This window comes from Saimiri boliviensis, chromosome 10 (genome assembly GCF_048565385.1).
Source record: "Saimiri boliviensis isolate mSaiBol1 chromosome 10, mSaiBol1.pri, whole genome shotgun sequence".
NCBI lineage: Eukaryota > Metazoa > Chordata > Mammalia > Primates > Cebidae > Saimiri > Saimiri boliviensis.
The window spans coordinates 38,758,057-38,780,108 of NC_133458.1; the positions used below are offsets into that span (position 1 = coordinate 38,758,057).

Consider the following 22,052-nt stretch of genomic DNA (forward strand, 5'->3'; position numbering starts at 1 on the left):
TATTATTAAGGCACCTCAGGTAATTATAATGAAAATGGCCTACAATGTGCCTTTGGGAATTGCATTAGATCGTCTATCATCAGGCTTCTGATGGATACTTAACAGACTTTGAGACTATACTTTCTGGTAACAGGCAGTATTGTATAAAGAGTTGAAAGACCTAGTTGAATTTGAGCCGTTACTTACTAGTGCTACCTCTTATAAGGTACTTGACCCTGCTGAGCCTCAATTTTCCCATATAAAAAATGGTCATTGGAAGCACTCAGCGTCAGGCCTGGCACATGATATGCACTCAATAAATGCTACTTACCAATTTCAAAGATGAAGGCCCAGAATATACTGTAGTGTTTGACCCTGCTGAGCCTCAATTTTTCCGTATAAAAATGATCATTGTAAGCACTCAGCATCAGGCCTGGTACATGATATGCACTAAATAAATGCTACTTACTAATTTTGAAGATGAAGGTCCAGAAGATACTATATTGTCAGTTAAGAGTTGCTTTACAATCCTAGCTACTAAACAGTCTGGTTCACATGCCATATAAAGGGACCTTACTTTCTCATTCACATGATGAATACTAGGTTTACATGGTTGAGAAAAATGTTGACAGTTATTCTGCATTTGCATTAAATACCATTTAAAAATTTTTATCATACTTACCTTACATTAGCTTAAAAATCCAGAAGGATGTTATAAAGGTATTACACAGGATATTTAAGCAAATATTAGTAAAACTTTCTCTCTTGGTCTTCTGTGATCAAGATTTGTAATATTTAAGCCCAAACGGTAAGCATGTGAGGCCAAGTTATCAAAGAGCTTTATTTTAGATAGTATCTTGTCGGTTAAAAAGAAAAATAAAAAGTCCTTTTGGCAGTTAATTGCCCTTTCCAAATAACTTTAATGAAAATATCTTGCCAAGAAAAATCTCTTTGATTCATTAAGCTGGGTTTAGATTGTGTCCCAGTCACAAAGCACAGAGGTAATTACAGGTTGAAATTGATTTGTGCCTCTTTATAAATAAGAACTGATTAGGTTTAGATTGTGTCCCAGTCACAAAGCACAGAGGTAATTACAGGTTGAAATTGATTTGTGCCTCTTTATAAATAAGAACTGATTATAGAATAAATGTTGCATTAAATATAAAATCTTGTCACTGTATATTAACTATGTGAGTACTCATGGTTGTGGCTCCCTTACAATTCTCAGGCAAAAATAAATCCAATATAAATTGGCTTTAAGCATAAAAAGTCTACCATGTGCATGTATCCAGGAATAAAGAATTACATAGATCATCTGGCCTGTTACCATTCACATCCTTCACAACTATTCATGTGAACAGTAATTCACATTTTGGGAATGCTTTTTCCAACATCAACAGGAAAATACAGCTTTATAAAGTGTTTCAGATTTCAAGAATACATCACATTAGAAACCCATTACCACGAGGGACAAGATTGGTTTTTATTTACTTGTTTATGTATAATTTGTGTTGATATGTCAAGTATTTTGAGAAAAGATCTGACTCTGAACTTCATTTGTACTGTTAGAATGCATTTTTCTTAGCAACTGATTGATGTGTATTCTTATTTGATTTTTGGAATTATTTTACCAATTAAAAACACCATATACTAAAATAATCCATTCACAGTCCCTACTTAAATTTGCCTGTATGTCTTACTCACCTTGCATCATTTCATTACTAAATTGATTATAAAACATTATACTACAAATGCCAAGTATTTATGAATAGTCAGTATTAGCTAACTTCTCTAATCCTCCCAGAGACAGCCCTTAACATCAACAAAGTAATTCTAGGGATAGTGCTTCTCCCTTTACAAGGCTGATTTTGAGTGAGGATGTTTTGAACTGCACATTTTTTTTTTTTTTTTTTTTTGAGACAGAGTTTCGCTCTTGTTGTTACCCAGGCTGGAGTGCAATGGTGCGATCTCGGCTCACCACAACCTCCGACTCTTGGGTTCAGGCAATTCTCCTGCCTCAGCCTCCTGAGTAGCTGGGATTACAGGCACGTGCCACCATGCCCAGCTAATTTTTTGTATTTTTAGTAGAGATGGGGTTTCACTATGTTGACCGGGATGGTCTCGATCTCTTGACCTCGTGATCCACCCGCCTCGGCCTCCCAAAGTGCTGGGATTACAGGCTTGAGCCACCGCGCCCGGCCTGAACTGCACATTTAAGTCACATTTACATAAAATCAGGTTTATGGAACTAATGAATCATGAAAAATTTCTGACAAGAATGACTATCGCTACTTCAATATAAATGAGTTTATTTACTCACATTTATAAATAACTCTAATATTAGAAATTCTCCAATTCTTAAAAAATTAAAAATTTAAGACTACACAGAATCAGTTTTATTCAGATAATATACTGTCCGTAAAATTCAACATTGACATGTTCATATTACTTTCATACCTAACCAATTGGGTATCAAGAGACTTTACCAATCATCTCTGTCAATTCTACTATTCCTAGTCGTAATATTCAAGTTGGAATTTTGGCCCAGTCTATTAAAACCTTGTTAGCATTCTAGCTTTTCTCAAGCAAACACATTTGTACCTACCCGACCTCAGTGCTAGGGAGCAACTTTTATAAGTACTAGCAAACCACCACCAGTGGAATCGGATAAATGTCGTTGATTCAAAGAACTCCTGAAAAGATTTACCTTACGGTGACTTTCCTAAATATCACGGAAAGAAAACACATATATCCTGTACTACTACTGTTATTGAATGCCTGATTTACGTAGCACACAAATTTCTCTTTTCCAGTAGTTTCCATAAATACTAAAGTATCAAAAAGTACAACTTTTTTCTAGAAGTTTTCAAAATGACCATTATATTTTCACACTATTTAATAAAAGAAACCAAACTACCAAACTTATGATTTAGACAAAAAATTTTCAATAAAATGCAGAAATATTTTAATTTACATATTATAATAAATCGATAAGGAGTCAAAATCCAGTTACACATTCATAAAAATTCCATACATCATCCTCAGAATAATCAGTTTCTGTACAAAGATTTATAGATGTCCAAGTATGTAGTTTTTCCTCAGTGTGCTACAGAATTTAAAGGTTCTGCTCGAATATTCCCCAAATCAAGTGCAGAATCTGTTTCTTCATCAATTTCTCCAATGACTGCACTAAAAAAGTCAGAGTTAAAACAATCACATTTCTGAAATAAATTTACATGTTTCAAAAATCTTACTAATCAAAGCACTAAGTACCATCTTCCAAAACAGAGCACAGTAAAAAGAACTAATTAAGGTACAAAGCAAACAACACTGGCATGAGTCAGTGAACTGCACATTTAAGTCACAAAATTCAAGAAATAATTTGAAGGAACATTATTACAGGAACCAGTATTAAAGGACATATTGTACATAGTGATTGTATCATGAATCTTTAAAGGAAAAAGACACACAGGGACAGATATAATACAGAACCCCAAACTTCCAAATCCTATGATTTCAATTCAATTCTAGGACTATAGTTAAAAAAAAATAAATAAATAAATAAATAAATCATAAAATCACTCCTAAAATAATTAGCAAGTAAAAGTATCTATTATTTGAGTAACTTTGACGAATTAAACCAATGATAACCAATGATATATATTAAATTATTTTCATAAGTTTTCAATTAAATGCAAAGCCAAAATGTACAGTTCTTTGTGTATAAAAACAATAGTAGGAACAAGTACTTTGGTACTTAACAAATCATTTTTTAAGTGACTGGCTAGGGTTAAAGCTAGAAAATTTTTCCTTGTTCAACACTAACACAATAGCTGTAACATGAAATTCATTAATATCATGCTAGATAACCAACTCATGGCCCTCTAAATGGAAATATTCAATGTTATCATACAACAAGACGTCTATAAAATATTTTTTAAAAAGCATTTGTCGGGTTTATATTTGTTTGGTTTTAATGAGAGTAAGTTCTCTTTTTTTTGAGATAAGAGTTTTGCTCTTGATGCACAGGCTGGAGTCCAGTGCCGCAATCTCAGCTCACTCAAACCTCTGCCTCTCATGTTTAAGGGATTCTAACGCTTCAGCCTCCTGAGTAGCTGGGGTAGCTGGGTTTACAGGCGCGTACCACCACACCCAGCTAATTTTTTGTATTTTAGTAGAGATAGGGTTTCACCATTTTGGGTAGGCTGGTCTCAAACTCCTGACCTCCGGTACTCCACCAAGCTTGGCGTCTCAAAGTTCTGGGACTATAGGTGTGAGCCACTGCGCGCAGTCAAATTCTAAAGATGAATACTCGTAATAAGAAATTCGCACAATTTTGCTTTATACTACATAAAGTCTTAACTTCTCTAACAAATGAAAAATACCAACTCTGGCAGAACAAATTAAGTTTTCTCAAAATAAACTAAAGGCCTCAATTCCACTCTTAAATATTTAGTATCATTTAAAATCTCTATGGTAAGCAGTGGAATAATGATAAATGTTTAAAAACTAGCTCTCTGCAGGAGCCTGATTTGCAGCATTACTAACATTGTACAAACACTCCCACCTGGCCAATTTCAAGCTACTAACAAGACATCAATCAAGTAGCTTGAAAAATTCCTTAAAATATAACAATCTGCTTTCATGAGCCAGTACAAGCTGGCTCCAGCACAACATTTTCACTGAAGTTCAAGAAAAAAAGTTGTTTTATATAAAAGAAACCTTAAAATCAATGAATGCACAGCCCCAATATAAACAGTGTTGTTCTGATCCATAGATGGGCCCTATCTGCTCTGCCTCTCTCTCATTACTTACAGCTCACCTTGTAACTCCACCCAAGTCATCTCTATAAAATATTTTAAGATATGATTTTAATTAAAGATCAAAATATTTATTTATCTCAAGGTGATGTTAACAATAAGCAACTTAAATGAAGTCCTTTTTAGGGGACTTCTTGTCCTAGAATAGCCTTTAAATTCTTAATTTTTTCATGTAGTACTCACTAGAAAATTCATTCAGTGTTCTTCTAGCCTCTATAACCATACTAATATTGGCCACATGTAACTATTACAAGTAAAGCCAGATGCAGTGGCTTATGCCTATAATCCCAGCACTTTGGGAGGCCAAAATGGGTGGATCAGGAGGTCAGTTCAAGACCAGCCTGACCAACATGGTGAAACCCCATCTCTACTAAAAATACAAAAAACTTAGCCAGGCGTGGTGGCCTGTGCCTATAATCCTAGCTATTCAGGAGGCTGAGGCAGGAGAATCACTTGAACCCAGTAAGTGCAGTTGCAGTGAGCCAAGATTGTGGCACTGCACTCCAGCCTGGGCAACAAGAGCAAAACTATGTCTCAAAAAAAAAATTTATTTACAACTAAATATAATTTAAAATTAGTTCCTCTGTCACGTCAGTCACTTTTCCTTTTTTTCCCCACTGAGATGGAGTTTTGCTTTTTTTGCCCAGGCTGGGGTGCAACAATGCAACCTTGGCTCACTGCAATCTCCATCTCCTAGGTTCAAGCGATCCTCCTGCCTCAGCCTCCCGAGTAGCTGGGATTACAGGCATCACCACCATTCCCAGCTAATTTTTGTATTTTTAGTAGAAACAGGGTTTCACCATATTGGCCAGGCTGGTCTCAAACTTCTGACCTCAGATGATATGCCCGCCTCGGCCTCTCAAAGTGCTGGGATTATAGGTGTGAGCCACTGTACCCGGCCCACATCTGCCACTTTTCAAATATTCAAGACCCATACATGGCTAGGGCTACTGTACTGGAAAATGCAGATATATGACATTTCCATAATCATAAAAAGTTCTTTTAGAAAACACTGCTCTATACTGTTACAGGCTTTTCTTAAATTGCTACCTTTAAATTACTCTTAAACTTTTTTTTTTGAGAAGGAGTCTTGCTCTGCTGCCCAAACTGGAATGGAGTGGTGCAGTGTTGGCTCACTACAACCTCCGCCTCCTGGGTCCTAGCAATTCTTCTGCCTCAGCCTCCAAAGTAGCTGGGATTACAGGCTTGCGCCACCACGCCTGGCTAATTTTTGTATTTTTAGTAGAGACATGTTGCCCAGGCTAGTCTCGAACTCCTGACTGCAAGTGATCCACCCGCCTCAGCCTCCCAAACTACTGGGATTACACGCTTGAGTCACCAAACTCAGCATTTTTTTTTTTTTTTTTTTTTGAGAGAAAGTCTCACCCTGTTACCCAGGTTGGAGTGTAGTGGTACAATCTTGGCTCATCTCCACCTCCCGGGTTCAAGTGATTCTCCCACCTCAGCCTTCTGAGCAGCTGGGACTACAGGTGCACACCAGCACGCCTGGCTAATTTTTGTATTTTTGGTAGAGACAGGGTTTCACCATGTTGGCCAGGCTGGTCAGGTCAAATTCCTGACCTCAGGTGATTTGCCTGCTTTGTCCTCCCAAAGTGCTGGGATTACAGACATGAGCCACCACGCCCAGCCAACTACTCTTAAACTTTTTAAACTGCCTTTCCCAAGTAAACTGCGGCCACAGAGACATCTTAAGTGTGTCAAGTATACTAAAAAATTAAAAGAAAATGAATAATGGGTAAGTACTTATTTATAAATACACCTATATGACTGAGCATGAATTAAAATTGTTTAAATGAGAGATTTCATAAACATTTTTCAAACTTTTGCCTTGGACTCTAGAATATGTTCCTCTAAAATTCTGGGTATTTTTAAGAACATTTTATTTATTTATTTATTTATTTATTTATTTATTTATTTATTTTTTGAGACGGAATTTCACTCTTGTTACCCAGGCTGGAGTGCAATGGCGCGATCTCGGCTCACCGCAACCTCCGCCTCCTGGGTTCAGGCAATTCTCCTGCCTCAGCCTCCCGAGTAGCTGAGATTACAGGCATGTGTCACCATGCCCAGCTAATTTTTTGTATTTTTAGTAGAGACGGGGTTTCACTATGTTGACCAGGATGGTCTCGATCTCTCGACCTCATGATTCACCCACCTCGGCCTCCCAAAGTGCTGGGATTACAGGCTTGAGCCACGGCGCCCTGCCAAGAACATTTTAATAAACCTCTTAATTAAGTATTTAATATAAGGCAGGGCCCTTTCTGGACTCTATCCAGGCTACTTATTTAACTAGTAGAAAAATGGGCAAATCTCAGGTAAATGTTTGATTTGTAAAGAGATAGCTTTGGTTGAAACCTGAAGAAATGTTGACATAAAAATGTATAGATTAGTCTTACTTTATGCAAACATAAGAAAAGCCATATTTATAAAAGAAATGAATGCAAGATTCCATTAACTATGTATGGATAATACAGTAGACTATTCTGGGTAAAACCTCTTCCACATAAAGCAAGGGAGTATCACTTATAATTTTAACAGATATATTTTACTTACACATTGTCACCTCTTACAATGTATAATCCTAGGACTACTTGCTCTACTCCCTGTGAAGAGCTGAATACTCGTTCATGGCTTTCATCCAAAATCAAATTAATAGTCTGGTCAAAACCTTTTAGTGTTCCCTGTAAAGAAAATATTCAGGAGAAAAAGAGAAATATTCTGGTTTATCTGAAAGTGTTAATTCAACCTCACAATCATTTTAGTTATTAGGAACTCCAATACAAGTACCTATACGATGTTAAATAAAATGCCTTTTTTTATAACCAACAGTATTCGAGGGTACAAACTGACCTCTTGGCTGTTTGGTTGGGTGGAGGGACCTGCACCACACATCTCACTCACGTGCAGAGCTGATGACAGTTACAAAGGACACCTATGTACTACTGTATTTCCAAGTAAGTAGCATAAAAGCTCATGTAGTCCAACAGCCAAAGGTATATACTATAACAAAGGAGATTTAAAATAAAATGATAGGTAACTATATATAAATAAGGAAGAATCTTACATACCAACTACGGTAATGTAACAGTATCACTGTATGCTACATACTAGCACTAGGTAGTGTGCTAAACACATGGTACATATTGTCTCAACTCATCTCTACTGTTTAATACTATAATTAGCCCCATTTCAAAGAAGAAACTGAGGCACAGAGTGGTGTCTCTTATGGTCACATGGGCAGTAAGTGGCAGAGCCAGGAGGTGAACCACAAAAGGCTAGCTCCTGAGCCAGACCAGTAAACCATTTCATTCTACTATTATACACAAGTAAAAATAATTTGCCATTTTTCAGAGAATCAAATCAGTCCCATAAATATATAAAAAATTTAACTAGTAGTTACAGGTAATACCTAATGAGTACTTACTAGTTACCAGAGTTCTGTGTGTCTCAAATGTATTATTTAATGCATATCAAATACATTTATTATTTAATTTTCCCAGTAGATACAAATGTGCCTATACTAATTAGAACCAGAACTTGAAGGAAATAATCAGGGAAGGTTTTATGAAAGCTTAATTTTGAATAAAAAAAGACATGGGTCTAGCACAACAGATTAACTCAGATGGTATTCAAGTTTCTGAAGAAGTATCAACTAACATTGATTTTGATTGGTTAAATCTCTCAAGCTACTAAACTGTTTTATCTTCTGAAAACCAAAATATATAAAATGAGAATGAAATAAAAAGAAATCTATAATTTGGAAGAGAAAATATGAAGTCTTTCTTGAACTAGTTAACAAATGGCTATCATAAACACCCATTCATAACCTCCTGGCTTCATTTTATACATAACTATCCCATCAAATAAACTGTGTGTCAAAGAAATAAAGAACGACTGAACTTTAGAACTTAAGATGCTCTTTTTATATTACTTTCCTTTTTTAAAATTAAAACTGATTTCCCAGTTTATTATCTACTCTGTTAACAAAGATTAGAAAATTTAAAGTTTTCACAAAATTAAAAAAATTGAAAATATCTATTAATAGCAATAGGCTTCCTGAAGTGTTGAGATTAAAATATGTAAAACTGTACGTATTTGAAAAAAAATACAATGTGAGGCACCTAAGGAAACATGACTGCTTCCTTAAGAAAGAAGCCAAGCAATATGCCTTGGCTTTGATGTCAAACCAAATTTATATCCCAGTTCAGTTCTGTCACCTGCTATCCTTGTGACTCTGGGAAAGTGCCTCACCTTCTCCGAGCTTGTTTCCTAATCTACAATAGAGGGGTACTTATTCTTCACAAGGTTGTGCTGTACATTAAATAATGTAGCACATATGCACCTGGCACATGATATAAATTTAGTAAATGGCAAAGCCAGAACTTTGACTATTAACAGTCACTAAGAACCCACTGGGGTGGGGGTGGGGGGGCAATCACAAGGCTTAAAAAGAAAATGAACAAAAACAAAATTGCAGAATGGAAAAATAAGGGATTAAATTATTTAAGAAACTAGGTAAGGTTAGAAAACAGAGAAAGTTTAGTAGCCTTAAAGTTCTTTCAAAAGAATTAAGAGTATTAATTGTAAGTGAAGAAATAAGCAAGTATCCAAATACCTTGAGATAAATTCCTCAGATGAAATTCCAAATACAAGTATTGCCATAGGAACACTTTATCTTTGTTATATGACATAAATTAGCAAGGGAGAAACAACTTTAAGGAACAAGCCAATTTTACATATATATGTGTGTATAGAGAGAGTCAATCATCCTGTGTCCTATAGAAAATGTCATACAACCTAAAAATAAACAATATTAAGACTGCATACAAGCCTTAAACGTTGATATGTAGATATCAATAGTATCTAAATCACAAAAAAAGTTCTTAAGCATATGTAAAATTTCAAAAAATTCTGATTCATGTAGTACTGAATGGGGAAGAAAATAAAAATGGAAGAGGAAGATAAGTAAGTTTAATAAAGGTCTGCAGACTAGGAGCTCTCTGAGGGCAGAATCTATTATTCTAGCTCCTGGAAGCCTTGTGGGTAAGACACAATATGTATTACTAAGGAAAATGCGGATTGACAGCAAAGTGATAAAGAGTTAAATTATAATAAAACTGCACTACAGGTATAATGTGGTGTCTAGGCATTAGAGATCAGAGGTTTCATATAAAACCTGCAACCAATAAACGTACAGGAAAGCAGAGAATGAAAATTCCGAAGACTTACCACAATCATTCTCCCATCAGAGGTAATAACAGCAACAGTTCCTGATAACTCAATCAAGGAAAGTGTTTCTTAGTGAATACAATCTGAAAACAGACTTTGGCAAGGTAATGATTTGAATTATTAGAAGATATATGACAATTAGGTAAAAGTGATTAAGATAACCACTAAGTTCACTACATAAAAATGTTACAAGTTTTTGGGACGCCAAGGCAGGAAAATCACTTGAGGTGAGACTAACTTGGGCAACACAGTGAGACACCCCCCACCCCCGTTGCCGGGCAACAGAGCAAGACTCTCGACTCAAAGAAAAAAAAAATCCTTAAGCTAATGTTTTATGTTTGTGATAATTACATGATTAAAGAGAAAAAAACAGAAAAAGAAAACCTCTTTCCGTACGTGATCAGTGTATCCAGTGTATCCTATCTCAAAATATCCTGGGTTTTTGACACTTTTCTATCAGGAATGTTGCCAATCTATGATTTTTGGGCAGGATATTTCGTTTCTTAGGCCTATTTCTTCATTTCTAAAATGAAAATTGGATGACTACTAAATTAATCGATGTTGGACGATTTTCAAGCATGTTAAAAAACTGTCTTCCAAGACAGTCTTCTGTAATTCAAAAAAAAAAAAAAAAAACACTATATAATCAGTGTCACAAGGTACCAATAATGCCCACATGATTAAAAGCATTCGGTATTTAATTTGTCGTCCAGTTTGTACATGAGCATAAGACTTTAAAACAGTAACACTTGGAAAGTCTATTTTAAGACTTCCCATGCGGTTTTTTGTTACTTACTACTCACTACAATCCAATACAATAGAGCATGCATTTTTTTTCATTCTACCAACAAGTTGAAACAAGTGGTAAAGGGACAGAAACCAGGTCTGTGATCCATCGTTAAACTTTTTGCTATCCTCAAAATAATGAGCAAATGATATGAATAAAACAAGACAAAGATTTTTAAAACTGCTGTCGCCGCCCGGACGACTGTTCATCTTATTTGCAAACGTGAACACATAAGTCCTACAGAAATAGTAAAGAAGAATCAAGAACGTTATTTATTTTTTTTTAAGAGAGAAAAGTTCGGGATAATCACACTGGGTTTTTATTCGCCTTTTGCAGACGGAAAGGAAAGGACCCCTGGGCCCGCCGCAGCTGCAGGCTCCAGCAGCCGCCAGCGAACTCTATGGGTCGTTCCGGGGTCTTCTTCCCCTCGCCCGCCCCCAAGATCCCGCCGCGGCCGGGCCTCCCAACCTCCCACCGATCCTGACTGGCCGTGTCTCCGTGTCCCCGGCTCACGCCCGCGGCGGCCACCTTGAGGATACGGTTGATGTAGTTCTCCAGGGCGGACGTCATGCTGCTCTGCCCGGCAGTTCCGGGTTACAAACAGAGTTGCGCCGGCGGTACGCAGAACTGAACGGGCGCGCCAGAACCCTGCCGCGGCTTGCGCGTGCCGGGCCGCAGCAAATGTCGCGAGAGTTGCTGCCGCGCAGCTGCCGCGAATCGGAAATTGGAATGAACTGGCCAATCAAACAGAAGCCGCACAGCGGCGAAGATAGAGCGCGCATACGCAGCGTGTTTTCGTTGTAGTTCCGGGCCGTGTTCTGGAAACCGCGCGAGACAAAAGCGAGCGAGCGGCGGACAAAAGTGAGCGAGAGGCGGAAAAAGGAAGAAGCTTCCTGAAGGTGGCGTAAGAGAGAGGGTAAGAGGGTGGGTTTTCTATCTGAGGAAAGGTCAGAGTGGTGGAAGTTACTAAGTAAGAATGCTGAGATGAGGCAGAGCAGACAGGAAGAAACGGGGTAAGGTGTTTTTATTAGGAGTGAAGGAGGAGAAGAGACAAGTACTGTTGTGTGAAATGCTGTTGCGGGTCGGGGAACCTAGTTTTCTGCAGCAGGAGGCGAAAATAACACTAAAAATAAGTTGCGCACGTTGTAAGCACACAGTATAAATCAACAATGAAAAGCACGTTCGTATGTTCTGCTTTTGTTTCTAAAAGTACTCCCAGAGGTGCTGTTACTTTTTAGAGAAACTAAATGCAAATCGACAAAGGTGTGTGATCATCCCTTAGAAAGCGAATAGGCACGCTTCTACCATGCCACGATGGTCTACCCTTCCCTAGGGTTTAATTAGTAAGTAAAAGGCTCCTGCAGCACCAAGAAAGGACTGATGCAGATAAATACCAAACTTGCTTCTCATCTTGGCTCTGCTAGCAAATTGATGTCATTGTACGAGTCACATCAACTCTTTGTCCTCAGTTTCCCTACATGCTGCCATAGATATCATTTAAGATATTTCCAGACATGGTACTAGAAAATGCCACTGTGCCTATGTTATTTACTGTGGTGCCCTAACGAGAGAGCTGGAAGTTAGAAAAAGATTTATACATAAAACACCAGCAAGAGTGATTTCTTTTCTTTTCTTTTTTTACAAAATATCTTTATGATTTCAGTTAAACTTGTAATTTCTTGAGAATTGTGGTTTTGGAATCACTCTTGCAACCTCAGCAGATTTCATTGGAAAAGGAAGCATTTCTTAATTAGAGCATACCCACAAAATACCTGCAAGATGACTACCAAATAGTTAATATTTTATATTCTGGAGCTTACTCCGATCTGTTTGAAATCAAATGTAGTCAGGAATTAGATTGTGAATGTTTCATATTCTCAGGGTAACAAATGAAACCGTCTTCCATAGTGAAACAACGGAGATAATTGTGTGATTTGTAAATGTTAGGGGTTCAACCAAAACCCACAGACTAATTAATGATTAACGAGGTATTAGTAAAGAGTCTTGTTAAAAAAAAAAAAAAAGAAAGAAAGAAAGAAAAGAAAAAAAAATGCTGCTCATGGTGGTGAGCCTGTAACCCCAGCTATTCCGGAGGCTAAGGCAGAAGAATCGCTTGAACCCGGAAGGCGGAGGTTGCTGCGACTCACACCATTGCACTCCAGCCTGGGTGACAAGAGTGAAACTACATCTCAAAAAAGAAAACACGAAACGCTGTGTGATCTTATAAAAATGAATACTCCCTACAGTTTTTTCATCCCTTAAGAGTGTGCTTGTGTTTTGAAAATGTACCAGAAACTGGTGACTGGTGGGGGTGGCGTGGGTGGTGGTGGTGGTGGTGGTGGTGGTGAGGAAGGCAGCAAACCACCTTGCCATGTGTGTACCTATGTAACAATCCTGCACGATCTGCGCGTGTACCCCAGAGCCTAAATAAATAAAACAAAATCTGAAAAAAAAAAAAAAGAAAATGTTTAACATTACATTGTAACTTATGAAACTGCTTTCATCATAAATACGTTATAAGTCTATGGCCTTGTGTAGCTTTCATTAAATTAAAATGCCAGATAAATAGCAGATGTACAGTGTTTATGGAGCATCACAAAATATCTTTGGCTTTTTACATGTGTCTTAAAGCCACTGTATTTTCTGTAGTCTGTAAGGATCACAGATACAGCAAGAAAGCCTATGGATAAAGAAAAGTCCATTTATTAAGACAAAAAATGAATTACATCTGGATGCAAACATTATATATGTGATTTATCTATATTAGCCATATTCCCTTGGGAGTACATGAATGCAGAGAGCTTAGCATCTCATAAAGGAGAATTACATTAAAGCTCCACCAAGGAAAAACTGATACATGTAAACATCTGACTACTAAAAAATTGTGTTACAGTGAAACTTTCCCCTTAAGTCAAAATCTCTCAAGGTAATGCTCATTTAAATGACGTATCGCTGATAAAGTATCAACCAAAGTATGCTTGAAATAGATAATTTTATTCCATTAGTTCTGAATCTAAATCTTGAGCACAATGCATTAACCTAAAGGATCAGACTGCTAGTAGAATCTGAGGAAGCTGAATTTGCCCTTCTCTGAATAGTTTATGGAAAACTATCACAATAGCAATTTTTAAAATAATATTTTTAACCTTAATATGATGGGAACTTTTATTTCTTTTTATGCTTTTATGCTTTACTTCCCTACACGTTGCAAGGGTGTCAATCAATCAGTAATATATATTGAATAGATCTAGCTAGGATTCTAAGCAGAAAGGACATAAGTATATCATGTGTCTCTACTTACAAGGAAATTTCTGAATAGTTAGAGAGCTTTACTTATAAAAATGAAATAATTATTGCATGGAAAAAATGAATATTCCAGATTATAGATGAAGGTAAATGATAGTCTTCATTTAAACTGTAAATTACAAAGTGCTTTACTTATTTTTTCATTTAGGATAATAAAGATGGGTAGATTTAACTCTATTTCTTAAGGGATGGAAAATATCAAATATAAGTGATTTGTTACTTGAGAAGCAGTTTAGGATCATTATTAAGAACACTGACTCAAGAACTGTCTGGATTTTAATTTGTGTAACTTTTAGCACGCTTAACCTTCTGTGCCTGTGTCCCCATCTGTAAAATGGAGAAAACTACACAGAAGTACATCTAGTTGTTGAGGAACTAAAAGTAATACTTGAAGAGTCTTATATATAGTAAGTACTCAGCATTATTCAAGGACATAGACTACACCATTAAAAACCTTTTTTGTTAAGTCACAAAGCTTATTCCAATACAATGTTTTGTTCGCTGCCATTTTTTTATGATTAGACAGATTGAGTTGTATATACTTTTAAGTGTTTAAGGAAGGGAAAGATGGATATGAGTTAGAAGGTTTTACAAAAAAGATAGGACTTGAATCAGTGCTTAAGAAGAAGTGCAAATACACTTTAGGAAAATGAACTGACTTTTTTTTTTGAGTTGGAGTCTCCCTCTGTTGCCCAGGCTGGAGTCCAGTAGTGTGATCTTAGCTCACTGCAACCTCCGCCTCCGAGTTCAAGTGATTCTCCTGCCTCAGCCTCCTGAGTAGCTGCAATTACAGACATGCACCACCATGCCTGGTTAATTTTTGTATTTTTAGTAGAGACGGGATTTCACCATATTGGCCAGGCTGGTCTCGAATTCCCAAACTCAGGTGATCTGCCCACATCAGCCTCCCACAGATGTGAGCCATCGCACCTGGCACTGACATTAATATTTAGTGGGGGTAGAAACTGAAGATAAAAAGGCCAGCAGGAGTTCAGGTATGAGTTTCTGATTTGTAGCAGTAAGAATGGAGAGGCATGTTCTGTGCTCACAGAGGTTAATAATAATATTAAAAGAATGGAGAGGCAGAAAAAAATGTGATTTGAAGATAGAGCTTAAGAAAGGAAATGGGGCCAGATCCAGTGGCTCACATGTGTAATTTCAGCACTTTGGGAGGCTGAGTTAGGAAGGTTGCTTAAGTCCAGGAGTTCAAGACTAGCCTAGGCAAAATGGTAAAACCCTATCTCTACCAAAAAAAAAAAAATTAGGTGGGCGTGGTATCATGCACCTGTAGTACCAGCTACATGGGAGACTGAGGCAGGTGGATACCTTGAGCCAGGGAGGTCGAGGCTGCAGAGAGGCATAATGGAGCTACTGTCCTCCAGCTTGAGCAATAGAGTGAAATGCTATCTAAAAATGAAAAAGAAAAGAAATGAGGGAGACAGCAAATTCTAGGTGGCATAGTGTTTGGTGAATCAGAGGTTAGCAAGATTAGGGAGACACAGAAAAAGGCAAGACTGCTTGGTAAGAAAGTAGATTGGGCCAGTCTGTAGAACCATGCAAACATGATGCACTTGGCTCATTAGCCAATGGCGAGGTCACATAACATACTGGTTATACTTACACAGGCATATGCTTTACCTTAAAGATCTGGAGAATGAGTCTGTCTCAGGAGTCCCACTGTTTCACTTCATAAAGGGCAATACATATTAATAAAATACTTATGTATACTTTTATGCATTCTTTATGGTGTTTTTAAAATTTTTATTATTAAAATTTTTAGAACAGGTGCAGTGGCTCACACCTGTAATCCCAGCACTTTGGGAAGCCAAGGTGGGCAGATTGCCTGAACCCAGGAGTTCAAGACCAGCCTGGGAAACATGGGGAAATCCCATCTCTAGTAAAATACAAAAATTAGCTGGGCATGGTGGCACACACCTGCATTCACAATTACCTGGGAGTCTGCAGTGGGAGGATCACTTAAGACCCGTGAGCCATAATCATGCTGCTGCAATCCAGCTTGGGTGACAGAGTGAGACCTTAAAAAAAAAAAAAAAATCAGAATGTCTTGAGTTAAAAAAATTTTTTTTTTAACCAGCTATTTTTAATTCACCAAATCCTCGTCTCTCTTTACATTATTTTTATTTTATTTTAGAAACTGTTTGGGCTACTATAACAAAATACATTAGACTGGACACGTTATAAACACCAAAAAATTATTTTTTACAGTTCTGGAGGCTGAGAAATCCAAGATCAAAACAACAGTAGCTTCTGTGTCTGATGAGGGCCTGTTCCTTATAGGTGGCAATTTCTTGCTGCATCCTCACATGGCAGAAGGGGACAAGGCAGATCCTTTCAACCTCTTCAGTAAGGGCACTAATCCTGTTCATGAGGGCAGAGTCCTTATGACTTACTTCCCAAAAGACGCCACCTCTTAGTGGTATCATATTGGATATTAGGTTCCAGCATATGAATTTTGGAGGGACACTAATACCCAGACCATAGCAGAAGCCAAAAAATAACAAAGCCTCTGGCTATAATATACTATGTATAATACATTCCTGAAAATATTCACATTTTAAGAAAATGGCTCACTTAAAATAAGAGCCTAAGGAAAAAATAAGTCTGGGAAAGCCCTCTCAAACTCTGAACAACAAAGCGGTGGTTCCCAAACTTTGCTACTTAATGATAGGATCTTTAAAATCTGATACCTCACTTCAGCCTCACAGTAGAGCTAGACTCTGTCTCAAAACAAAAAACAACAACAACGAAAAGAACTGATACCTGGCTCCCACACTCAAGAAATTCTGAATTAAATGGAATTGGGGGAGAAGCTGGGCCTTAGTATTCTAAAATATCCCTAGGTATCTAATACACAACGAAGTCTGATAACCACTGAGCTGTAGTGTTAACAGACAATAACATCCCAAATGAAAATAGTAGGTTATTTGAAAGGATGTATAAAACTCCTAACAAATATAGCAATGCCATGTTAACTTAAAGAGCTTTACCTTTTTTAAAAAGTTGAAATTAGCTTAAAGAATGACAATTTACAGAAAGGTAGACACTGATGAGTGATAGAAACAAGGTCAGGAGATCCTCAGAAGTTGCAGACGGAGAAACAGTTGCAAACTTTGCAGGAAATACAGAGTTGCAGGAGATGGATGGCTCTGACTTATTGTCTGATACTGCTTTTGCAACGATCTGAGAACACTGCAATATAAGCACCATCAAAATGGAGCACATGGCTGAACCAAGCCCAGGGAAGAATGGGGTCCCACACTGTGAAAGGTCATCATTTGAGTGCTATATTCCCCAGGCCTGGTGCAATCATGAAGCTAACTGCAATACTTGTACTTCAGCTGTTGTGTCTTTGTATTACAAAGCATTGAAGTGCTATGAAAAATTATGTATGAACCAACCCACTTTTCTTGTTATTTTATCATTACTCCCCTATTTAACAATCTCATGTGAGCTTATGTTTATTATTTTAAAAAAAACAGTACCTGGCTGGATGTAGTGACTGATGCCTTTAACCCCAGCACTTTGGAAGGCCAAGGCTGGAGGGTCATTTGAGCTCAAGAGTTCCAGACCAGCCTGGGCAGTGTGGTGAAACCCTATCTCTACAAATAATTAGCCAGACATTGTGGCACATTCCTGTAGTCCCAGCTTCTTGGGAGGCTGAAGTGGGAGGATGGCTTGATAACCCAGAAGGCAAAGGTTGCCATAAGACAAGATCTCATCACTCTGCACTCCAGCCTGGGTGACAGAGCCAAACCCTATCTCAAAAATAATAACTAAAAAAGATAGTACTGTAGCACAACAGACTATGTTAGTATTCCACTGAGAATCTGAAATTTAAATAACGTTAACCTACCCCTGTTTTACTTATCTCCTTCTGTGGTTCATACTCTCTTTTAGCATGAAATAATTCTTTAGGTCAGCAGTTCTTCCACCTCTGACTTTGCCCTAGAAGGGTGCTTGAATTCATATAACTTGGGGCAGCTTTATTTAAATAGCACATACAGCATATGACTAATCAAAATGGAGCATTTTTCAATATCTTTTTTTAAACAATAAATTATGTGTTAGCACTATAGTGAAGCAGATTAGGGAACTTTATTTTAAGCTGAGTACATTTACTTTGTTTTTTATTGTTTTGCTTAGCTTTTAAAAATTGTCTTTAGTGCTTGGGTTGCAATACAGGTAAAATTATACTGTCCTTTCTGTTGGATTTTTGCATGAAAATTGGAAAATAATATTGATGACAGAAATTACTTAGGTCCCTAGGATTTTCAACCTACATTCATTCCTTAATATTATAATTGACACTGAAGGAATAGATTGATTTGGACTTGTTGCAGATACTATATGTCAAGAGAGAGCAACGCTAACTTACTGTGTTTTTTGGAGAAAAATACTGAGGTTTAGGCAATAAGAGATGAATAATATAAGAGGGTATGGAAATGGAAATGAAATAGTGAGAGTGAAGTATAAGAATTATATTGACAAAAGCTAAACATAAATAACCTTGACTAATGGAAAGCAAATGCCTGAAATGACATTAAAACACATATGGGGAGGGGATGAAGATTGAAAATTACTTATTGGGTACAGTGGTCACTACTCAGATATTGGGTGCACTAAAAGCCCAGATTTCACCACTATGCAGTATATACATGTAAGAAACCTACACTTGTAGCCTCCTAAATAGCAAAAACAAATTAAAAACATACTGGGCAGAAAATATATCAAGGCTTTCTACTATTTCTGATAAATTCTCATAAGTTTTGTTTCATTTTTGTAACAATCCAGAATGACTTTCCCACCTACCCTTTTTCTTTCAGATCATGGATCACAGATATTTAGAGTTAAAAGGGAACCTAAGAATTTTCAAGTTCATATTCTGTGTCGTGTGGATTAGGAACCTGAGTCCCAAATAAGTTCAGTGATTCAGTGACTCTTTTAGGGTTACATGGTAGAACCTGCGATCAAGGCTCCCTGGATTCTAGTTCAGTGCTTTTTATAATAATTAATAATAAAGTAACTGTTTTACTCCAAAGACAAAATTTTGAGTTTATATGTACATAGGATCAGCGCATATCCATGGATAAGTCATTGCTATTGTATGTAGACCTTTTTCAAAAGTCAGAAGGACTATGTATACCTTTGAGTCCAAATACTCAAAGGCAGATTGATACTTTTCAGATTTCACTACCAATGCAAAGAACAGGAAAGGTAACTAGATATTGTGGAAGGTAAAATAATCTATCCTGTCCCCAAGTGATTGTTACTTTACATGTCAAATGGTACTTTTCAAATGTGATTGAGGGTAATGACCTTGAGATGGGGAGGTTATTATGGATTACTTAGGTGGCCCCCTCTAATCACGAGTCCTTACATGTGGAAGAGGGAATCGGAAGAGTGGGTCTGAGAGATGTGATGTGAATAGTCTCGTCCTGCTGGTGATGGACTTTGAAGTTGAAGGATGAGGGCCATGAGCCAAGAAATGTGGTTGTCTTTAGAAGCTGAGAACAGCTCTCACTTTATAGCCAGCAATAATACAGAGACCTTGGTCCTACAACAGCAAGAAACTGAATTCTGCCAAAATCTAAGTGAGCAGGAAATGAATTCTTTCTTACAGCCTCCAGAAAGGCATAGGTTCTACACCTTGATTTTAGTCCAGTTAGACCCATATCAGACTTATAGAAGTAAAAGATGATAAAGTTTTGTTGTGTTAAGTCACTAAGTTTGTGGTAATTTATTACAGAAGAAATAAAAAGTGATACAGATATATAACCTCTTAATTTATTGCATTCCTGGATAAAAGTCATTGGCCAATGTCACTGAGAAAGTGGCTATACTGTACATAGGAGATTTTGAGCATTTTTTTATTCATTCTAAACAACTTAAGTACTATTGCTCATGACCATCTTTCTCCATGGCACAAAGTCTTTCTAAATTCTAAACTCCCCAGAATTTCCTCTGTGGTGATATTAAGTAAAAGGTGAGTTTCTTCAAAGTATTCTTTAATATATTTGTGTGTTGTTTTTCTCATTATACTGTCATTCTTACAAGGTGGATGCTCCACTGTCATGACAGTAGGAGTGGTACATGTTCAGTCTTTACCTAAATCTTAAGTCATCTTCGTCAAGTACCTACTGTGTTCCACGCCTTTGTCACTCCTGTGGTTTCTGCTGCTTTTTTTCTCTAGGTTTTGTCTCCTGCTCAAAGTCATTTTGTTGGTAATTGACAGAGCCAGTCTTTGGACCTAGACAGTCAAGCTCCAATGTACTGAACTGCCATTGAGATTGCTGCCCAAGAAAAATGCACAGTAGTGTCAAGAAATAAAGAACACATATAGACAAAGGACCACTTAAGGTTATTCAGATTTGAGCATTTGTGACTCTCTTCAGATTCCTGGACCTAACTGTTTACAAAGAGGAAGAGGCAGATTAAATACCTTTCTGCCTCTGTTGCATGTTTTTCCATTTCTTCTTCAGTATTAAGTATCTGTATTGTTCCTAGTAAGTTTCTGTAACAGAGGCTGGCAAACTACAAACCTTGGGGAAATTATTCTGTAAATAAATATTACTGGCACACAGCCACAATCATTAATTTGTGTATCATCTATGGCTGCTTTGTGGCTACAACACCAGACTTGAATAATTGCAGCAGAGGCCCACAAGACCTGAAATAATTATTATCAGGCTCTTTGTAGAAAGTTTGCAGACCCCTGTTCTCTAATGTCAACAAATATTTCCAGAACTTTTATATTACCAAACTTATTATTCTGACCAGCCTCATGTATTCTCATGATGCCCATCTTTGAATAGCTGTGATATATGATTCTCCCATTCTTCTGAACTTGACCTCTTGCATTGAGAATAAACAGACATAACTAAACCTCCTAGGACTTAAGAGAAAGTCTCCATTGTTTCCTCCCTACCTACCCTACTTCCTATTGTTTTCTGTCAAGAATATGCAGGAAAAGAAACAAAAAACAACAGAAAGAATATGCAGGAACTTTTCCAAGTCTGTACCCTATGTAATAGTAACTCACATAATGGAAATTTTCATGCATGTGGCATGATCAAAAATAAAGAATGGTCTGCATTTTAACATATACACCAGAAACTAAATTGAAAATCACCAACATGTCAAAATAATGCAGTGGATTGAAACAAAATCTCAGCAAAGAGATTTTTGGGAAACAAAAATAATTATAATTAAAGACAGCTATTTATTGGGGACATTAGTCATTGCTTTTTGGCTGTTAATGTGAGAACTATCTTTTTTTATTTCTCAAGAGTTCCCTATTTTACAAGTTTTGTTGATAGAGCTCAATATACTAGGCACGTTTTTTCTGATGTTTCTTGCAGGGAAAGAGGCCTAGGCTCTGTTTATGACTACCACAGATACTGAATTGAGGACTGGTGCTACAAAACAGCAAATCCTGTGGTGAACCGACTCTGATGGTCACACCATTTGTAGCAAGAGCAGGTTCATAAATGAGCATGCCATTGACGCCTGTGGTGACATCCAGGGCACAGTGGGCAGTGCTAGTTGTATTAGGTCAGAAGCTTCAGTCTGATTGTTTGACTGGTGTTCAAAGCATCCTAACTGACCCAGCTTTACTGTGCATTTGGGGCCTGCCACCCAGCTACCTAACCTCTGAATCTCATTCTCCTTTTTTTAAAGGATATTGAGCAGCTCAGATAATTGTAAGACAATTAATGAGCTGTTTTTGCTCATATGGCTTCTAAATGTTTTTAACTAAAAAAGTTTTAAACTAAGACCCTTTTATGCATGCTTACTTTAAAATGCTAAATTTTTATATACTAAGTTTATTAATTGCAAAGAATGTAACTTCTAGCACGTAGTATTTTGTTTCTGTGCTTTAACTATATTTT

General features: G+C 37.1%; 2 protein-coding genes across 3 annotated transcripts in view; one reads left to right on the forward strand and one right to left on the reverse strand.

Annotated features, from left to right (window-relative positions):
- Positions 1–2,271: 2,271 nt before the first annotated feature.
- On the reverse strand, positions 2,272–11,519 carry LSM8 (LSM8 homolog, U6 small nuclear RNA associated). Its single transcript, XM_010343817.3, has 4 exons — positions 11,376–11,519; positions 10,050–10,090; positions 7,374–7,501; positions 2,272–3,168 (listed from the first exon to the last, which is right to left on the reverse strand). Exons 1-4 carry the CDS (start codon positions 11,404–11,406, stop codon positions 3,078–3,080), a joined length of 291 nt encoding a protein of 96 aa, XP_010342119.1. The 5' UTR covers positions 11,407–11,519; the 3' UTR covers positions 2,272–3,077.
- An 85-nt stretch (positions 11,520–11,604) lies between these two features.
- The window catches only part of CTTNBP2 (cortactin binding protein 2), a 482,785-nt gene continuing 472,337 nt past the window's right edge, over positions 11,605–22,052 (forward strand). The window contains exon 1 of one of the 2 annotated variants that reach the window (XM_074379164.1): positions 11,605–11,752. The gene's annotated coding sequence lies outside the window, so the exon portion shown is untranslated. The remainder of the gene's footprint in view (positions 11,753–22,052) is intronic. The other variant, XM_074379165.1, reaches the window with a different exon arrangement.